Source organism: Emydura macquarii, unplaced genomic scaffold (genome assembly GCF_026122565.2).
Source record: "Emydura macquarii macquarii isolate MOO-44397 ecotype Brisbane River unplaced genomic scaffold, CSIRO-AGI_Emac_v2 contig_3219, whole genome shotgun sequence".
Taxonomy (NCBI): Eukaryota; Metazoa; Chordata; order Testudines; family Chelidae; genus Emydura; species Emydura macquarii.
In genome coordinates, this window is record NW_027133356.1 from 245,991 (window position 1) to 266,532 (window position 20,542).

The 20,542-nt window shown below is 50.5% G+C and overlaps 1 protein-coding gene across 6 annotated transcripts in view; it reads left to right on the forward strand.

Annotated features, from left to right (window-relative positions):
• The window catches only part of SBF1 (SET binding factor 1), a 133,516-nt gene that overhangs the window by 62,197 nt on the left and 50,777 nt on the right, over positions 1-20,542 (forward strand). For all 6 annotated transcript variants that reach the window (XM_067531405.1, XM_067531409.1, XM_067531406.1 and 3 more), the window contains exons 2-4: positions 6,920-7,005; positions 18,926-19,063; positions 19,319-19,438. In XM_067531405.1, the coding sequence (XP_067387506.1) occupies positions 6,920-7,005; positions 18,926-19,063; positions 19,319-19,438 (344 nt within the window). The remainder of the gene's footprint in view (positions 1-6,919; positions 7,006-18,925; positions 19,064-19,318; positions 19,439-20,542) is intronic.

Sequence of the window (20,542 nt, forward strand, 5' to 3'; positions counted from 1 at the left end):
ACAGTTCCTTTTTAAAAATTAGCACTTTCTACAGGGCACCGTGGAACTGCTCCAGTTCATATGGGTGGGTGTTTGACAGCTGCATTTCTGCCTATATATTGTGCTAAGAGGCACTGCTTTGCTCTGGGGCAGCACTGAGCATTGCAAAGGGCTGTGGTGTTGTTAGTTTCCTGACAGACTGTTCTGCCCCTGGAATCAGTTCGATGCAGCTGCCCCACCCTATTTTATGGTAGCTCTCCGATAGAAGAGGGATGTCCAAACTTTCTAATCCAAGGGCAGCACTGGCTAACTTCCATGCCTGACTTGCATATACGAGAGCAGATTGCCGCCTCTTATTTTTGAAGGCTACACCTCTCAAAGACTACAGTTCCCAGGATGCAGTGCTCCAACTCACAGCTAACAGGCCTCATTGCAAGCTGATGTCTGTGGCCTTTGTGTGCTCGTGCATCAATGCTGATAGCCTCGTACAATTCTAAGGGTGTATTTTACTCTCCTGCAGTGTGAACTGTTTATTGAAGTTTTAAGATTTTATACTTTTAGAAATGGCTGCAGTTTTAAAGGCTTGGGCAATTTCTGGAATCCTCTCCACTGAGATGTCCTTGGAACTGAGCTCCGGCTTTGTTTTGATCTATAGAATTAATTCTTGGCTTGTAGTTTAAAATGAGCTGTCAGTTTTACTCTGTCGGTACCTGTGTGAAGCGTCCTGTGCTGCCACCTACTCTCCCAGGTGGAACTAGTCCATCTCCTGCCTCATATGGTGGCTTCTGGGAAGACTAATTGCCAGGACAGACTTTGCACACTGTGCAGATTGTCATTTGAAAGATCCTGGTGACATTACTAAAGGAATAAAGTGCTTGGTGAGCAGAGAGCTAAGAGGAGGCACCTTACACCATTGCAGAAGGGTTTCAGGGGTTCTCAAACATTTTTTGCTGGGATCCCTTTTGAAAATATTTCAGGCTGTGACTCCCCCATCACAAAAATGATGACATGCCCGCATGCCATGCCCTCCTTACTGGCATACATGGGGGCTAACACCTCGCAACCCCCCCATAACCTCGCGACCCCCTTCAGGGGTCACAACTCCCTGTTTGAGAACACCTACTTCCTTTCTGCTCCTACTCCAAACAAGGTCTTGTATCTTAGGTCCCTGTGTAAATTCATTTCCCTCCTTTTCACCCCCTCTTGTGTCCTAACGTTGCAGCAACTTTCTCTATGGAGCAGATAGTTAGTTGCTGTTCTTACGCTGGCTGGAGGGACTGCGGCAGAGTGGAACAAGGCCCTGTTCCCCTAGGGGCCAGAATGTACTGCAGCCACTCTAGTCCATCACAGCCCTTTCCAACCTGTGATGCGAGCCCATCTCTCTTGAGTGAACATCCACGTCTCTAGCCATGAGGTCTCCAGGCCGGCTGTTTGAGAACTTGAAACTTAAAAGCACAGAGCTGCAGCTGTGTCACAAAATGGTCAAAGATGATTGAAGCTCAGCAGTTCCCAGGGTGGCTATATTACAGTGAGTCTGAGAACCTGTGGTATGGAAGCCTTGGGAGAAGTATGAAGGGCTGGAGAAGTGCTTGACAGCTCAGTGGCTTTGAGATGGGTTTCAAGAAGGGCTAGAGAATTGGGGAGGCGGGGGACACTGATCTCGAGTCGGTGCAGCAGGGATAGATCAACCCACCATGGACGGGAGGAAGGGCGTAGGGGGTGAGCAGGGTAGCAGGTGGGGCAAGAGAGAGTTGGTCTGAAGTGGAGGTGCAGATGTGTCGGTGGCTGAGAGAGAGACTTTGAAGAGGAGTCACTTTATTGTGGGCTCTTGGGATGGGATGATGCATGTCTGTCTGTCTAGGCAAGAAGTGTCCTGAACAGATTTGTGTCTGGAGATAGGCGGCATGCAGGGATAGAGGTCGACGTTTTGGTTTAGCTCCCTTCCAAAGTGTTCAGTGGTATAGTCGGCTCTTCTCTGTTTGCCAGGTAATTTTGACATGGCCTTATAAATCATGGAAAGTTCGTCCCACTGAGCTCTCCAGTTGGCTGCAGACCCTTGCTTGTTTGTAATCCATTATGCTGCATGTCTGTGCTATCGTGAGAGCCAGCCAGCCATTCCTAGGGGAAGATCCTTTAACCCCATGGCTAGTAGTAAATCAGACCTGACTAGCTCAGAGTTACTTTGCTTGGGGTTGTTGAGTCAGCTGGGTGCATCCGTTTTTAAACCCTTTTCTAAACATTTCAGTATTACGATAAAATAGCATAAAGCTCCAAATATGGCATATTGTTAATGCAGCCAATACTAAACTATCCAGACAGCGATAACCAAGAGTTACCTTAAATCCTCCTGGCTTCTGTGCAATCTAGTGCTGGGAAAGCACAGGAAGGAAAAAGCAAGAGCAGCTGCCTTAACACAAACATACAGACGTGTGTTCCTAGACATGCAGGTTAGAAAGAGCAGAGGCAACACCAGCTGTCCTGGCCCAGCTCATAAGAGCAGGAAAGAGCTCGCCAGTGTGAACCCTTGACAGGAAAAGAGACCTTTAAATGTTGATTGCATTGCATAATGTGAAGCAGAAGGCAGGGCTAGGCCACTGAAAAGAAACTAAGGGGAGCAGGAAAGTGTCTTGCAACAGGGCTTTCTAGATAGTATGGGTACACAATAGGGCTGATTTAATAAAGACAAAAGTAGCTAAAGGGCAGGACAGATGCAGTCCATAGACGTGTACAATGGGGCCATCCTTATATTTGCTAAGCATGGTATCTGAGTGTCACAAGTCCCAGTGTGTAAAGCTTTGTGTCTTGATCCAGCGTGGCGTGGCTGCATTCTGGAACATGTCATTTCTGTGGCCTGCACGTCCGTATTAAGATGGAATTTGCAGTAGGCATCATTACTGGCAGATGAGATGCAGGATAGAGAATCTCTCCCTCAAGTCAGAATCATTAGAACAAACCATGGAAGGAAAAAAAAATGTAGCATATCATTTACAGGTGCAAATATACATTCCATACGTCTCTGAGATGAACCATTATGTAGCTGCTCCAGGGAGTGCCGGAGGGTCAGATGAGTGTGAATATTTTATAGCAGAGCCCAAGCTTTCGTTGCCAAAAAAAAAAAAAATAAATAAAACATCACATTTCTAGTCTTTATGGCTTGAGTCCGCCAAATGTAAGTGGATCCCATGTTCTTGTAATAAAATCTGAAAAAGAAACCCTTGGAACAATCCAAAGTAATGAGCTACTCCCTTCATTTCAGCCCTTGTATCAGGAGTTCCCTAACTGTGGGGTGAGCCCACCTAGGAAGGAACATTTGGGGGGGCACAGCAGGTTCTGGGTCAGCCCCCATGAGGGATGCCACCCAGCCCTGCTCTGTCCCCAGCTTTATTCCAGCCCTGCCCTAGCCCTTGGCCACAGCTGTCTCTCTTGGCTGCCAGCCCTCACTCTCAGATCCCAGCCATGGCTCCTGGGTGGGGTGCAACACGACACATTCTGTTAATGGGAAGGGGACCACTGCCTTTGCTACTATGATGTAGGCACCATATAGATACTAACGTAATGGCAACTTCAGTGTCGCGGTGAGCTTTCACTTCCAGTCGTTTTAGTAGAAATGTCTTGCTAATGTACTTTGTAATCCATTGTTTTTTGGATGCAGTGGTTGACATTGTGGTGAGGTTTGGGGGAAATAGAGGGTCGCCTCATTTTTGTCAAGGGTTTCTATCTTTTCAGACCAACTTGGTGTGTGGCGGGATTTTTTGTTTGGTTGATAAAAATGTTGCTGTAATATACTATAAGGCATTTGATTTGGCACCGCATGACATTTTGATTTAAGAAATACCTAGAATGATACAAAATTAACATGGCATACAGCTCTTCTCCTACATGAGTCCCCCGTTTATACATCCAAGGACTGTATTAGTTCTTTTGGCCAGAGCCCCCCACAGTCTGATTATCCACCATGACCCCCAAATGTTTGTCTCACTGCTTCTCAGGATGGAGTTCCCCATCCTTAAAGTATGGCCTATATTCTTTGTTCTTAGATATGACTTTACATCTCCAGATCATGCTGTATCAGTGACTTGGCCTCTTCATTATTTACCACTTCCCCTATTTTTGGGTTACCTAAAAGCTTTATCAATGATTTTATTTTCTTCTAGGTTGTTAATAAAAATGTTAAACAGTGTAGGACCCGGAGCTGGTCCCTTCAGGACCCCGCTAGAAACACGTCTGCTCAGTGCTGATTCTGGGTGTACGATCATAGTTTGAGACCTGTCGCTTAGCCAGTTTTTAACCCATTTAGTGTTAAATTACCTCTGTATTTGGCACTAGTGCAATTGCTACTGGAATACTAAGTCTAGTTCTGATGCCCACAATTCAAGAAGGATGTTGATAAATTGGAGAGGGTTCAGGGAAGAGCCATGAGAATGATTAAAGGATTAGAAAACATACTTTATAGTGATAGACTCAAGGAACTCAATCTGCTCATCTTAACAAAGAAACAGTTAAGGGGTGACTTGATCAGTCTATAAATAGCTACCTGAGGAAGAGAAATCTGATAACAGAGGGCTCTTCAATCTAGTGAACAAAGTTGTAAAGATTCAGTGGCTGGGTTTTGAAACCAGACAGACTGGAAACAAAGCATACATTTTTAACAGCAAGGACGAATAACCAGGGGAACGATTTACCAAGCACTGTGGTGGATTCACTGGCAATTTGTAAGTCAAAGATCTGCCCTAGTTCATTAATTTGGGGAAGTCCTGTGGCCTGTGTTATACAGGAGATCAGGCTAGATGATCAGCATTGGTCCCTTCTTGCTCTAGGATTGGAATCTATGAAAAGTGAAGCAATTAATGGAAATGCATTGATTGGATAATCCCTGTTTGAATTTACTTGGAGCAGCGTCAAATGTCCAGTTTGCCATAGAAACAGCACCGCAGTGCTACAAAATCCAGGGGGCTTTGAGCGGGATTTACACCCAACTTGACACAAGTGCTTTGCTTGAATCTGCCTTTGTTTCTTTTTGGCTAAACTCTGAGGGGGCAGGTGTTAAACTCCTAGTCAAAGCCGTTGGGTCAGGCCAAAGCTATTGGGTCAAGCCCATCTTGAAATGTGTTGCTGTCTGAGAGGGAGTCATCTGAGACAGTGGTGGGTGGAGAGAGGTAGTGTCTGAGGGCAGGGAAAAGGAGCACATGCTAGCATGACACTGGACACTATTTTGTACATAACTTGGCGTTGACCTTTCCTTTTTGGTCCTTGGACTATAATTGGCATGTGTTCTGTTGTCTTATGCTTCTAAATACAGCTGTGGGTGGCTGGTGGTAAGTGGAGTGGTATAAATTGGTCTAACTCCCCAAAATAATCCTGCAGTGGTCCTTGCATTTGGGAGTGAGGCTCTTCCTGTTACATGGCCTGGAGGCATGCCAAGGGCAGCTGGCCCCTGTGGCTAGAAAGCAGTCTGCAAGAGAGGCTGGAGAGATTGAGGAGGTGGGGAACTTGGTGTCCGCTGAGCTGGATTTGTGTTCTGTAAATGCTGAGGGCCATTGGCAGCAGACCTTGTTTTGACAGATCGTAGTACACCTGGAGCTGGCAGAGGAGACCATGAAGGAAATTCAGGACGAAGGATTAGGACAGACACTTGGGTATCTGAGGGCTGGGTTAGGGATTAACCCTGCTCTAAAAGAAGAGCCAGAAGGTATTTTAACAACTAAAATTCACCTAGTGCTTCCCCAGGAAAGGTTCATGATGCAGCAAGCATTATTTACATGTCTTAGTGTTTCCATGAACTGCTGCTCCCTGGTTTTTGTCTCAGGATTCGCGGTGGTATCATCTTTTGTGGAAGTACAGGGCTCTGAACGTATTTCTCAGCTGGTTAATACCTTTTTGATTCCTCTTTTAAATGCTGAAGTGTTGAAGTTTATACAGATTGAGCACTGGAATTGTGCTGTGCAAACCTTAATCCCCAAAACGCTCCTGTGAGAGAGGTCACTGTTACCCCCAGACTTGCCCATGACCATGCTGAATTGATGGTAGAAGTGAAATCCATCCGGGAGTCCTGACTCCCCTCTGCAAGTCTCCTCCGCTGGAATACACGTGCGATTTTATGTGAATGATTTGGCATCTAAAAGGGGAGGCTAGCAAGTTCTACAGACCTGAACAGCTCTGTGTTAGTCACTCATTTAGGTTTATAAATTCCCTTGCAGAGTTTGCAACCTGAACCTTGCAGCTGTATCCTGGTGCCTAGGAACCAAACTGTGAAACTGACCTGTGTATTTCTATGGTCCAAGCTGAGTGAAATGCAAGATACAAAGTAGATGGTGAACAGTGAATTACTGTTCAAATCCTTCCGTTTCTGTATTATTTTAGTAACACGGAAAGAAATTTGAGATTAACCTAACCAGTGATCTGTTACACACCTTCTTGCATTTTTGTTCATCTTTAAGAAGCGCTGAATCTGTTAGTAGTTTGGTAGCTCAGGACACGTGGTTCTCTATAGCCTAATCTGTTTGAGCTCTGGGAAGGTGCTAATTGGTTCAGTTTGAATTCACTCTCCATTGCTGCTCTGCTCTGTTTTGGGGTAAGGCCCTTGCTGTATGTAGCTGGGGCATGTGTAGGGGGGTTGTTGGCTTAGGAGTCAAAGTTCTGACTTCTGCGGTAGCTCTACCACTTATTTGCTGTCTAACCTGGAGAAAAAATAGCTTCCTCTCCATCTGGTTGCCCGTATGTAACACAGAGAGAATTCTTTCCTCCCAGGGGGAGTGCAAGGGTTAGTTCATGTTTGCGCTGTGCATACACAGGGTTATCGCAGGGCGCTGTTTGTGTGCAGTGCTGGAGTTTGCCATTGTTGCTCGCTGTCTGGCTCTGGCAGGCGGTTGAAATGGCAGCTGGCCACAGCAGCCAGGCTGCCTGCATTCCTCTAACAAGCTCCTTCCATTTATTTTTGCAGGGAGCGGAGATGGCCAGGGGCAGATACTCCAGCGCTTCCCAGAGAAGGACTGGGAGGATAACCCCTTCCCACAGGGCATTGAACTGGTGAGTATTTTGGCTGTTGGGACAGGGACCCCCAAGTATCGTGTGCGCGCACATGCAAAGCAGGCTGTAGCCCTGGGTTAGCAGAGAGTGCTGTGGCCCTGTGGATGCAGGCTGCAGGAATTCGTCGTCTTTGCATGTCAGCAGGACTTTGGCCGGGAGTCTTTGGGCCAAAACCAAGTGTGGAGAGCAGAGCGGATTGCAGCCTTTCCTCTTTACACAGCGCAGCCTCTGGAGACCACAGGTCCCAGCATGCAGTGCTCCAGTATTCTGGAACTTGTACTCTTCCTGGGCTACGCCTGTCTGTTGAGTTGAGGGTGGCTGTTTGCCATGTGTGTCCTCCCCAGTTTTAGCTGTGCTGGGCGCTGGAACGCTTCTCCACCAGCCTTGTTTTCCAAGCCATTTGCATGAAGTGTCTGTATAAATAGCTCTGACTCTAACAGCCATGCTCTGTGGTGTCTTGCGTTGTCAAAACCCATCACACTCACTCAGTCTCACAACCCCTGTGGGAGGTAGCTTTGTAATACCAACTTGTACCTCAGCCCCCAGTCCTGGTGTGTCCTGCTTGCCTCTTTTCTGTTACGAGGATTGCTGGGCCTCGGACTCCTTCCCCAACCTCCTGGGTGCACGTTTGTCTCTTGCCATGTAGTTCTGCAGTATGTGGAGTCCTCGGAGGCGACTTTTGCTGGACCAGATCCTTCAGACAACATGGCTGGGTCAGCTTGGCCCCAAATGTAGGTTTTGTACAAACCAATTAAACTAATTGAAGGACAACACGACTGTTCTCATGAATTTCTAAAAATCAAGTCGAAATTGCTTGGAACCCTTCCCCGGCAGCGTTTGCGTTTTGGAATGGTGTGAGAACCCGAAAGAGCGATGGACAGCGAATGCCACTAGCCATTGTGGTGACCAGCAGAACAAAGCAAATCGGGGTGGGATAGCCCATCGTACTGATCTGATGTCCTTTTAACACAGGGAGGGGAATTTGTTTTTCCAAATGACTTTCACCCTAAGCGCTCCTTTGAGTCTCTCTTCCTTCTGTGCTGTCTCTCCATGCGACCCCTCCCTGTTCTTAGCTGCCCGGAGTGAGAAGAGAGTACAGAATGTAGACACCTGATGCATTAAAGGCACATGCTGCTGCCTTGCTAACGTCATAAAACCAACATTGCCCTAATACCCATCGCCTTCCCCTACTTGCAGTGTGTGTTGGATCCTAAGTACTGCTGGAGCTCACTGGCCAGCCTTGTGTCACTCGCTTCCCTTTCAATTTAGAATGCCTCCTGATGGTGATTTTTCAGAACCAACCTGCAGCCACTTATTTTACTGTGTTTGGAAAGAGAACGGTCACTGCTGCTCTGAGCCAGGGCCTAGGAGCTCTGCAGAAGCCTTGAGTTGCTCTTCTGTGACACCTGCTGGCCCACAGCTCCTTGCCTTCCCCTGGCTGGCGAAGAGGAGCAGGTGGTGCATATTGTAGAAGGGGTGTAAATGAGTGAGAGAGGGGCTGGCTTTAACATTCTCCCCTGCTGCCCCAGCCTCGCATTTCATGGCTGAGCAGATCCCCTTTCCTGGCAGGGTCCCCACCTATGGGGCTCTCTTCAGTGCTCACTGGAGAGCACCTGGTGGATCCCAGGGTGCCTGATGCAGAAACATGGGAGCATGGGTATAGCCAGCTCTGTTCCAGTGCTCTAGAGCTCCTTCCAGATGCATTGCTGAAAGAAGTCTCTTGCTTCACCCACCCTCAGCCTCTGCAGCCCGTTGCCCTGAAGGGGAAAGCTGATCCAGAGCTGGGATTTAGGAGGGTGTGCTGAGGGGTCTTTGCTGTAAGGTGCCTTGTGTTCGTTGTTAATGTCCAGCCATGTTGTGCACAACGATGTTTCCAGCGGGTGGTGGGAGGATGTGGCCTTCTGGGCGCTTGTTTCCCTGGCAGGAGGAAAGGTCGTGGTAGATTTCCTCTGCAGAGCTGCAGCCACTTGTCCCGGAGCTCTCACTGACCTTTCCTCCTGTGCATTCCCGGCCTGGACTCAAGCAGCTGCATGAGGGAGATGAGGCCCCTACTGATGGGGTCGTGTTGCAGAAGGAATGCAGACCAGGAAGAGTGCTGGTAGGACTGGGATTCTTAACTGGAGGAAGGGGACGTTAGTGATTCTCCTGGGCTTCTCCCCCTCTGGTTCTGTTTTCACAGCTGATGACTACTTCCCCCCCACTATAGTCCCAGGTTCAAGAGTGCTGAATGGACCCCAATATCCACCTGCCCCCTCTGCAGTTGGGAGCTCAGGCCGCAGAGCTCTGTCTCTTGGCCTCTTCCCAGGGCAGCCACAGTTTCTTATCCCGGGATGCTTCGCTGGCAGGGAACCCACAAAACATGGTCAGACCAGCTGCAGTGGTGCTGAAAGCTGCATGGGAGACAGACTACTCAGGACTCCCCATGAGCTGAAGGTGAAGCTCCATCTCCAGGCTCTGCTATTGCTCCCTGTGCTTTTCCCTGCAGTGGAGGCATGCATCTGTTACTTGTTGGACAGCCAGTGTGCTGTCAGAGTGAGTGTGAAATCAGGGAACCGCTGCCCATGCTTTCAGAACCCCCGTCTTTGGCTGATAATTCTTGCCTTGCTTCTAATACGCAGCCATAGTCTGGTGTCGCATGCTATCTCCCAGCTGTGGTATGCACCCACCAGCACATGTAATGAGTACATCAGGCTCAGCCGCACACCCAGGATCTCTCCCTTCATTCTCCTGGTGACCACATTTTCCATGTGGTGTTTTGGATTCTCGTGTTCCTTCATTCTCTAGAAAAGGCAGAAGCATTTTTTGGTGCTAAAGGAACTTGCTGCCCTAGTTCTCGTGTTGTCTTCGTATTATCAGTAGCGGACTTGGGAACCGTCCCAAGCATCATGGAAGCTCTGTTCTTTCCTGGAGGTCAAGGCAAAAATCCATGGAATTTAAAGTCACATTCTCTCCCTGTTGTGGAATGAGCATGATGACACTAATGCTTCGCACAAACGGCTCAGTCACTGGAGTGTATAATTGCTAACGGGCAGATAGTGTCGGAGTGGAAGGACCTGGCTGAAATCAGAAAGGCTTCATCCTAAGGATTTTTATAGCTCTTCATCCAGTGCATTAGGGTTTTCTTTCCTCTCTCATCTCCTCTGTGAAGTAGCTCAGTCCCTTTGCATGGTGGGAGGAGCAGAAACTGCCAGCATCCAGTGCCTGACTAAGGGCATCTGCCAACCAGAAGGACTCTTGTCTCCTGGAGGGAAGCCTGTTTTGGAATTGGAGGCTTGACACCCCCCTGCATGCTCTTACCCTATGCTATTCTGGGCAGTGTTTGAGGAGGGCAGTCTGCACCTCTGTTAACCATCTCCTGGGTGATGTGTACAGCCCTTACTGTCGCGAGGCGGGCAAACCCAGGGCTGGGATCCCCACCTCCGTATGGATCATAAGAACCCAGGATTAACCATCCCAGAGCAAATCACTGCTCTAGCTCATCTGGACCCCTGTCTCCAGCAGTGGTCAATGCCTGTTGCTTCAGAGGATTGCAAACCTCTAATGCTCTGGCAGTGGCGCAATGCTGCACATATGCCTGTGGGGGTGTGGATTCCTTCCTGACCCCACTGGCTCGTGCCCTGAAATGGAATATCTGCTGACCCCTCTTCTACCTCATGCAGGCTACTAATATTATACAACTATGAAAACGCTAGCCCTGATATTTGCCTTGATGCCCTCCTGCAGCGGAGAGCCCCACAGGCCCAGTATAAAATGTGTTAATTATTCCCTTTTATCTCTTCCTTAATTTACTGCCCTTCATTGCATGGGCTAAGCCCTTGTTTTCATATTCTGAGACATGCCACAACTCCTCCTCTGAAACACCTCCAAGTCCCCATAAACTTGACCTTTCCCAGCATGTCATGTCACTGAGACAGTCATTAGCCAGTGTGTTTCTCTAATACGTCCCTATCATTTCCTCTTGGCTGCTCTGCACATGTGAGTATTAGGCTTCTCTGTCGTTGCTAGAGAGGGAGAAGAATAGGCTCCTTATCTGCTTTCCAAGAGCCTGTGAATTGCCTGTCTGCAGCATCAGGGCATCATTAGTTCCTTGAGTCTTGAAGGGCCCAACGGGATTCTTTTCTGTCCATTGCTCCCTGAACCGCAGCAGAACTCAGAGAAGGGGCCCCGTGTCAGAGCCTGTTCATTTCCTGAATCATGGCAAAGGCAAGGGGAGTTTTACGGAGTGGATGCAGGGATCTGGAGACCTTGAGGTGTGCTGATGGATTTAGAAGGGACAATAATGGGGTGTCCCGGCTGCAGTAAAATCTCCATTGTCAATCTCCCAGAGAGCTTCTCCTTGTCTGAGTCCAGCCTCATAGGAGACTTTAATCCTGGCCTTTAGATTTCTTCCTCTAGTTCATCTCTGCTGCTAGTGCTCAATCATTCTGGAGGACAATCTTGGTGTATTAGCAGATCCAGACTGGCTAGCCTCAGTTGCACTCACATGTGGGCACAAGCCCACAGAGCCCTTAGCTGGTTGTTTTACTGGGGCGGGCAGCTGCTGGCTAATGCAGGACGGTGGCACTGCAGCCTGGCTCTGATAAGGGGTGGAGTAGGCTGTTTTGCTAGAGGTGAGCTTTCCAGGCTGCCGTTGTCCCTGTGTAGCAGCCATTTCTGCGCAGCAGTCTTCACCGCATTTCAGTGCAGGCCTTTGAAGAGCTTCCTTTGCTCGTGTCCCAGTAAACAGGTGACCGGGTTGCGTGACATCAACCCTGGGCAGACTCATGGGGATGCTGACACAGGAAATAATTAAAGGTAGGAGCATAATTAATGTCTGTCTACATGGCTTTATAGAAAACAGGATTTGTCAGACAAACTCGGTACCATTTTTGGTGAGATTGAGATTGATAAATTCATAGATTAGTAGAGTTTAAGGCCAGCAGGGACCCTTGGATCATCTAGTCTGACCACCTGTGTCACAGGCTGTTACATTTCACCGTTATCCCCAACTGAGCACAACCACTTGTGTTTGCCTAAAGCATCTTCCAGAAAGGCAGCCAGTCTGGATCTGAAGACATCAAGAGATGGACAATCCACCACTTCCCTTGGTAGCTTTTTCCAGTCGTTAACCCTCACTGTTAAAAAATGGGGTCTTATTTCCAATCTGAATTTGTCTGGCTTCAGTTTCCAGCCATTGGTTTTTGTTCTGCCTTTCTCCTCTAGATCAGAGAGCCTTTCTACCCAGTATTTTCTCCCCATGAAGGTGCTTCTACATTGTAATCAAGTCACCTCTGAAAGCTGCCTCCTGGTCTTGTAGTCAGCCTCTTTGCAGCTGTTGCCTGATTTTAGGTTCTTAATATTATAACCTCATTGTGTGAATAATAGGCTCGCCTGTTAATCTTGTCAGAAGATAATAAGGTTCTTGTCCTAGAATCAGGCTACACAGAGCTTTCAAAGACTTTCAAGATGTATGATAGGAACACTTACACTGAGAACCAAAATATTGCTTTAAAGACTTGCACTTAAAGTCCTGCACCTAGGACGGAAGAATCCCATGCACTGCCACAGCCTGGGGACCGACAGGCTAAACAGCAGTTCTGCAGAAAAGGACCTGGGGGTTACAGTGGACAAGAAACTGGATATGAGTCAGCAGTGTGCCCTGGTTGCCAAGAAGACTAACGGCATATTGGGGTGCATTAGTAGGAGCATTGCCAGCAGATGGAGGGAAGTGATTATTCCCCTCTATTCGGCACTGGTGAGGCTGCATTTGGAGTATTGTGTCCAGGTTTGGGCCCCCCACTACAGGAAGGATGTGGACAAATTGGAGAAAGTCCAGCAGAGGGCAACAAAAATATTATGGGGCTGGAGCACATGACTTAGGAGAGGCTGAGGGAACTGGGCTTGTTTAGTCTGCAGAAAAGAAGAATGAGGGGGGATTTGATAGCAGCCTTTAACTACCTGAAGGGGGCACCGGGGGGGATGGAACTAGGCTGTTCTCAGTGGTGGCAGATGACAGAATAAGGAGCAATGGTCTCAAGCTGCAGTGGGGGAGGTCTTGGTTGGATATTAGGAAAATCTTTTTCCCTAGGAGGGTGGTGGAGCACTGCAATGGGTTACCAAGGGAAGTGATGGAATCTCCATCCTTAGAGGTTTTTAAGGCCCAGCTTGACAAAGTCCTGGCTGGGATGATTTAGTTGGGGTTGGTCCTGCTTTGAGCAGGGGGTTGGACTAGATGACCTTATGAGGTCCGTTCCAGCCCTAATCTTCTATGGTTCTGATTTTTATTGAGATACAATAGAATAATAATTAAATGGATAATAGTCAATGAAAATTACAAAGGCAAAAATATTGTTTTAGAGACATGTGGTATTGTATACTACAAGCTTTAGATTAATATACTCTCAGCCTTCCCTGATAACCTGGTAGTAAGAGAGAAAAGGACCAGCCTCCCCCCGTATGCTGATGTCCAGCTAACTCAATTCTCGAGTGGGAGGTGGAGAGCTTAGGAAATGCTCGAGCTAAAAGCTATAGAAAGACTATAACACTAGGACTAAGATAATGCTAAGTGTAAGACCATCCACTTAACATGGTGCGTGGCCCCTCTTATGAGCACTGCATGCCCTCCTTCTATGTCCATGCTTACGTTCCTCATCCACAAAATATCAGGGTACACTTAGTCTATAGCTGGCAGGTTTGTGCGTATTAATGACACTCCATATCCTTTCCAGACAGTTCTCTCATTCTCACCTCTGTTATTTCTGGCCTAACCATGTTCTTGTGGTGTGTGCATGTTATGTCTACTGAGGGCATGCACTGAAGCAGACCCCTCCCATCTTAACACCTCCTGACTTACCTAGAGTAAAGGTTCCAACCATATATATACTTTATCCTTTAGCTCAGTGTTCCTCAGTGACCGGTCCATAGACCAGCACCGGTCCCTGAGATCTCCCTGACACAGTATAGGAAGCAGCTTCCTGGTATCAAAAAGGTTGAGAAACACTGCTTTAGCCCATCGTCACTTATCTAAGCTGAAGGTCCTGAACATATGTATGCTAACTCACCTTAGCTCGTCATGCAGGATGTTTTCTGGAGGTTTCTTGCGTTACAGCCAAAATACTTTTAATATAAACATATGAATCTGTTATAATATAACAATTAAATTCATAAGAAAAGATATCCATGCAAGCAAGCAGGCTTGTCCTATGGGCTATGCAGCCCCACTCTTATCTCCTTCCCCTCCCGCCCCCCAGGATATGGAACCAGAATTCTTTTTCCCTAGATGTACTGGAAGTGACTTTGGGAGGAGAGGCTGCTGCAGAGAGGTGCAGTCTGTGCACAGCTCGGGTCTTGGCAGCGCCTGGAGACCCAGGGATGAGGGCAGTGTAGAGGACTCTTATCTACAGGGAAGTCCATTCCTCTTATCTGGCTTTCCCCAGAGCTGACCTTGCTCATTTTCTGCTCACTCATCTCTTGCCCTTCCCCTCCCTTGGCTGCTGGCACTGTGAGTTGGGTTACAAGGAGGGAAGGTAACGACTCTTCATGCAGAGCCATGCCAGTTCACCTAACAAACTGATCTGGAGATTCCTGTACAAAATCACTGCTCAGTTGTCTCTGGGGAGGAGACAACCTGCATTTGACAGCTCACAGCAACTTTACACAGCACCTCAGGGCAGGATACGGAGAAGGCCATATCTAGTGGAACAGCGGGGAATTCATGTCATTCCACCCTGGCTTGAATTTGGCTAGGGCACTGGGCCTAATGCCTGGCTCTTCCAGGATCTGTTCTAACCCCACGTGGTGAAGGCCTCCTTTGGTGTCTCACTGTAAATACAGCCCCACTAACATCACTGGACTCTGGTGCCCATTCAGGTTGACGTCCTGACTCTTAAGGCCCCTAGTAGGTAGGGCCCTCCACTGAATCACCACTTGCAGCATGCAGAGCTAGCGTTCTTTGGACACGTCCCATCCAGGTGCTGACCTGGCCTGACCCTGCTTAGCTGGTGAGCACTAGCAGAGGCGAGAGTCTTGATGTTACTGCCTCCATGCTATTCCCAGGAGTCTAGCTCCTCTCCTCCCAGCACTGCCGGAGCCGGGCTTTCCGGAGGAGCTCCTGGTTGGAAGTGGGCCTGTCGTGGTGTTGGTGTGTCTCGTGCATTGGGTGTGAAGTCTGAAGGCACTCTGCTCTGAGGTTCACCTATCCCTTGATTGCACCGGCTGGGCTCCAGTTCCTGGAGGGGGAATTGGGTTTACTGTAACCTGGCTGCCTTGCCTTGTCTTGAGCATGACTTCAACCCCATGTCAATAACCTGGGGTGTATTTATATAGAGGGATTTTAATGATGTTTGCACACTGCAGGCCATTGCAGGCTGTACTGCTTGCCTCTGAAATCGGTCAGAGACTCCGTGGCACAGAGGGCAGGTGTTGAGCTGAGCCTGTCTCTGGTAACGGCCTTGCTTAAATTCCCACTAGAGGGGGCAGTCTCAGGGGAATCAGTTTCTCAGGCCACTGAGACAGCACACACAGCTCCAGATTTTGGGGGGAAGGGAGCTCCTCTCAGCGTGGAGCTGTCCGCTTTGGCGGGGAGTCATGATCAGCTGCTGTCTGCTGGAGGGACTCTCCTCATCTCAGCACCTTTGACAGGCTGGGAGCTGCTGGGACCCCACAGAGGAACTCTTGATAACGGGAGAAATGGGATCTAGCTGCCTGTGTCTGTTGTGGTCTCTCGGGGGTTTCCGTGGTTCTCAGGTGGTATTTGTGGAGCGCATTGAGCCCCAGGGAGAGGTGCGGCGTTATGCCGTGGGGACAGCCTCCTCCAGTGAGGAACACGTTGCTGCTGCTGAGAGCGATTGTGGGATTGGGGCCTGGAAAGCAAAGGGGCCGTGAGTTCTGGCCAGCATGTGTATCTCTGGCTCAGGCAGTGCTCCAGGCACTGCGCAGAAGGTACCATGTCCTCGCCCTGAAGTGCAGCTCCGGCACAGGCTGGCTGCGGGGAATTGAGGGAGGGCTTAATGCACTCCATGGAGTAGGTGGAATCTCCGAGCTCAGCCACCTCTTACCTGCTGCAGGACTGCTCTGCCATTCAGCGTTCCTGAGGTGGGGCAGCTCCCATTGCAGGATGCGAGTCCTCCCCTCCTGCTGCACAGAGCCTTCCTAGTCGTCCCCAGGACACCTGGGCAGAGCATAGAGCGTGCTGCAGTCCCCTGGGCTGGCATTGCTCTTGTTTGCTGCCACCGATCAGGATCCCAGAACCATGTGGGAGAATTCTGGGCAAGGCCGCTCAGCGGGGAAAGTCCCGCCATAAACTCCCATGGAGGGTTCAGAGCTAAGTCCAACAAGGAAAGGAATCTTATGACTGTCCTGATAACTCCACTGGCTCATAGCTCTCTGCTGCCAACTGGCAGGGCATCCAGGTCAGAGGCAGCATGATCTGGGGACAGTGGCAGGGAGGCTGGGATAGAGGAAACAACAGACTGCAATGCGGGGCCTGGCAGAAGCAAGGGATTCCAACCTCAGCCCCGGGGAGGGGGGGAAACCTGCAGGATTTCTGTCCTCTTGCCCTCATCACTGTAACATCTGGACACCTGGAAATGTGTTAGACTCCCATTGCGATCGGCACTTAGATACCACAGTGATGGGTGCCTTAAAAATGCCTACGGGGAAGAGGTGGATAAACAGGGCTGTTAGCTTTGGAGAGTGCTTCAGGGCTGAACACATCTCTCTAGCCCTAGTGATCCAGGTCAGCTGGCTTTGGTGTGGAACAGAAATCCAGATCACTGTCCGGAGAGCCTGCCTGTTCCTTTCCCCGGCCTCTGGCTTGCTGATTGTTTTGGCTTCACGATTGGTTCGATATCAGAATATTGGAAGGGGGGTGATGGTGGCTGGAGAAGTCCATGGTTCTGAGCTGTTCCCCGTTCAGAGGAATATGGTTTTTAAAAAGTCCCCAGAAGCTGTGGTAGCTCCAGGCATCACATGGCAACACTTCACAATTGTTTAGGGTAGGAAGTGAAGAAAAATCCTACATCAGTGAAAACCGCATGGGGAATTCTTGGCCAGAAGGCTGGAAATCCCCCCCCCCCCCCCTTAGAGTTGGGCTGGGACTCCTGAGGTAACTCTGGTGGCAAGCCCCCTGGGATCTTTGCGCTTAGGACCTGATCTGAAATACAGCATTTCAAGCAGCGCCAGGCTGGGACGCCGGTTGAGTGCTGATGCAGAGGGAGGAGTCCCTCTGTTGGATCCTCTACTCATTTATCAGTAAGGATAAGGTTCTGCCCGGTTGTTTTTAGTAAGTCACGCACAGGTCACGGGCAGTACCAAAATTCACGGAACCGTGACCTGTCCCTGACTTGTACTAAAAATAACCATGACAAAATGGGGCTGAGGGGGATGAGAGCCCAAGCCCTGCTGCGGGAGAGGAGTAGAGCGGGTGTTGTCGAGCACGCCTGCCCTCGAGGCTCAGAGCTCCACTGTCTGGGTCACCTGCCCCCCAGGGCAGCTCAGAGCTGCAGGCGCCCCCCAGCCTGGGATATGCAGGGCCCGGCTAGAAGTTCCAGGCACCCCCTGCCCCTGCAGTGGCTGGGAGCTCTGGGTGCCCTTCTCCCTCCAGGGTCCCCCGAGCGCATGAGGCCACTCGCTGCTCCAAGCTCCCTCCACTGCTTGGAGCAGTGGGAAGCTGCTGGGTCCCCCTGCTGCTCACGGCAACTCAGCGCTGCGGGGGCCCAGCTCCGAGCTGCCAGGCCCCCTTACTGCACGCTGCAGCTTGGAGCTTTGGGAGACCCCGTGGGAGCAGCAAAGGCCTTCGCCACCTGCAGTGGCTTGGAACTCCAGGGTCTCTCCGGGCCTGGGGCTGTGCGGCCCCAGCCACTCAGAGCTGCCAGGGAGTCCCCTGCCCGTTGCTGCTCGGCGCTCTGGTCCCCCCACCACTCACACATGCTGAGAGCTGTGGGGCCCACCTCTGGGAGCTCCAAGGCCCCTGACAGCTCCAGCCCTGCCCCCAGCAGAAGGGAAAATATCACGGAGGTCTCTGGAAGTCACAGAATCTGTGACCGCTGTGACCTAATCTTACCCTTATTTATCCGTGTATAGTACAGACTGCACAGTGTAATGCTAAATGGGTAACAGGGCCCCCTCCCCCCAGCAACTTACAGTGCAGTGATGCTTCCTGGTGTGTCTCTTCCCCTGTCAGCTGCACGTGCCGTGCCGTGCCACACGCAGCCACCCACTGCATGGATTAAATGGATCCAGCTGATCTCATAGTTATGGGAGAGAGGCAGTTCTAGACGCCACAGCCAGGTTCAGCTAAGAGCAGGCCTGTATGCATGGGAAAGGCAACTCCGCCTCGCCTCCTAGGTATCCACTGCTTCCTAGCATCTGCACTCACGGTGCAGCTCTCTGCTGCCACTCTGGCCAGGTGAGATCTTGCCTTTCTTCTGAGACAGGAGGGAAGGCCCCTCTGCCTGAATGGGAACAGGTGCTTCTGCTCAGCCTGCTATCCTGGGCATCCTCTTCTCTTGCCTTCCTTCTGACAGCTGCACTGAGGGCTTCTCTAGGGTGGTCTCCAAGTCTGTTGGAAGCTGGTTATGTTGCTCGATGTGCTCTGTATATAGAAAGGGTCTGTCATGGATGTGGGACTGGTGGGTGCGTGGGCTGGGCATGACCACATAAGACTCTAACGCTCTGTCTGAATCCCACTGAGCACTAGGCACGTTAGATAGGTTAGAAACCCAGCTCCCTGCCCTGAGGAGCCAACAGCCCTGTGGCTTTGGCCTTTCGTGTACAGCCCCCGGGAGCTCTCAGCACCTGCTGTGCAAGTGGGGTGTGTGTGTGTGTGGCAGAGAGGGGCTGGGGGAAGAGGAAATGGGTCAGCCTGCATCCACCTGCACCCAAGTGGACTGCACAAACTGGCTCCATCTGACAGCTGTGTTCTCACCTTCGCCTCTTGCAGTTTTGTCAGCCGAGCGGTTGGCAGCTCTTCACCGAGCGGAATCCCCCCACCTTCTTCGTTGCCGTGCTGACGGACATCAACTCCGAGCGCCATTACTGCGCCTGCTTCACCTTCTGGGAGGCTGTGGAGAGTGCCCAGGTAACGCACTGTGAAAGGAGAGTGGAGGTCGGGGTTGTTGCTGGGCAGGCGGCTGAGAGCGAAAGCCCCTTGTGAGAATTCTGGCTGCCCGTTGCCCAGTCAGTTGTAGCCAGCACTCCTTTGTCACAGCAGGGGCAGCGGGGTCCTGTATTCACAGCACCTGTAGGACTTGCCTCCCCTCGGGCGGTGCGGGGCATGCATTCCCTCTCAAGTCCCTGCAGTATGTCTGATCTGTCTCTCTCCCCCCTGTCTCAGAGCCACTCAAGGAATGGGGATGAAGAGGAAGAGGCGTCGTCCCTCATCCAGCCGGCACAGCTCTTTGCTCCTAAGAGTTTGGTGCTAGTGTCACGACTGGACCATACTGAGGTTTTCCGGGTAAGGGGCAGTGCTGCCTTTGGGGAGGGGAGGGCGGTGTCTGGATTCTCTGGGGAGGGAGGGACTTTCCCTTGCTTTGGATCCTTGGCCCTGGGAACCACTGTCAGCCAACTATTCTGCTTCTGAGAATTGGGGCTTGTAAGAGAGAGAGCCGGCAGCAGCGCTCCGAGTACCTGGCTGCTCTGGTGCCTGCTCTGACCTTGTCTGTGCTCATGTCCAGCAGTTACTCAGGGCCGGGTGTGGTGGCTTATTCTGATAACTTTCCCTGAGCTGTCTGGCTGTGGAGTGGCGAGGCGAGGACCTGGCTGGGCTGGGCAGCTGGCAGCCTTGCCCTGCCTCTGGGTAAAATTCAGAGCACAAAACATTCCCTGGTGGAGCCTTTATCTTCCATCTTGATATTCCTCAAGCTTGTGCTGTTATGAGGTTGTAAAAGGCTTGGAAAGGTGCAGGTTCCAGCCTGGCTTGTTTGCAAAACTCCGCTTGGATGGGTCTGATGCAAGCAGCAGCAGCTTTTGGCTTGCCAAGGCAGACGTGATCCTTGAGGCTGGATGGACTGTCTGACCCTTGTTGCCATTCTCTGCTTCTGCTCTTGGTCCAAATGCAAAGTGCATGTTGAAGTCCCCGGAGCCTGGCCCTGTACTGTTAGAGTGGGGACTGTGGGTGTCCATGCTGGCTGTGCATAGGCTCACACGTATGCCCACTCGACATATTGGCGAATGGCGCAGAGACTAGCTGACTGTTCTCATCTTCAGTAGGAAGGTGCATCTAGTGGAGACTGCCTGCCCTGGTGCTTGGTGTAGCCATGTGGCTTAGATGGAAGTAGAGCGTTGCATGCTGGGGTCTATAGTCTCCTCAGATCAGAGACCTGCATCCAACGGGGCCACTCCGTGGTCATGCTGGTGTGATGGCCTTAGCACACTGGCTGCAGTTTGAGCTGTGTTGTTTCCCAGGTCAGTGGGTCTGTCCCTCCCAATGGCAGTAAGACCTACTGTGCTTTTTATGGAGGTTATAACATTTCTAGGGTTGGTCCCATTAGCCCTTCCTTTGACCTGCTGTCTTGGTGCTGGACCTGTCAAGAAATGCTTTCCCTGTTTTGGGGCACTG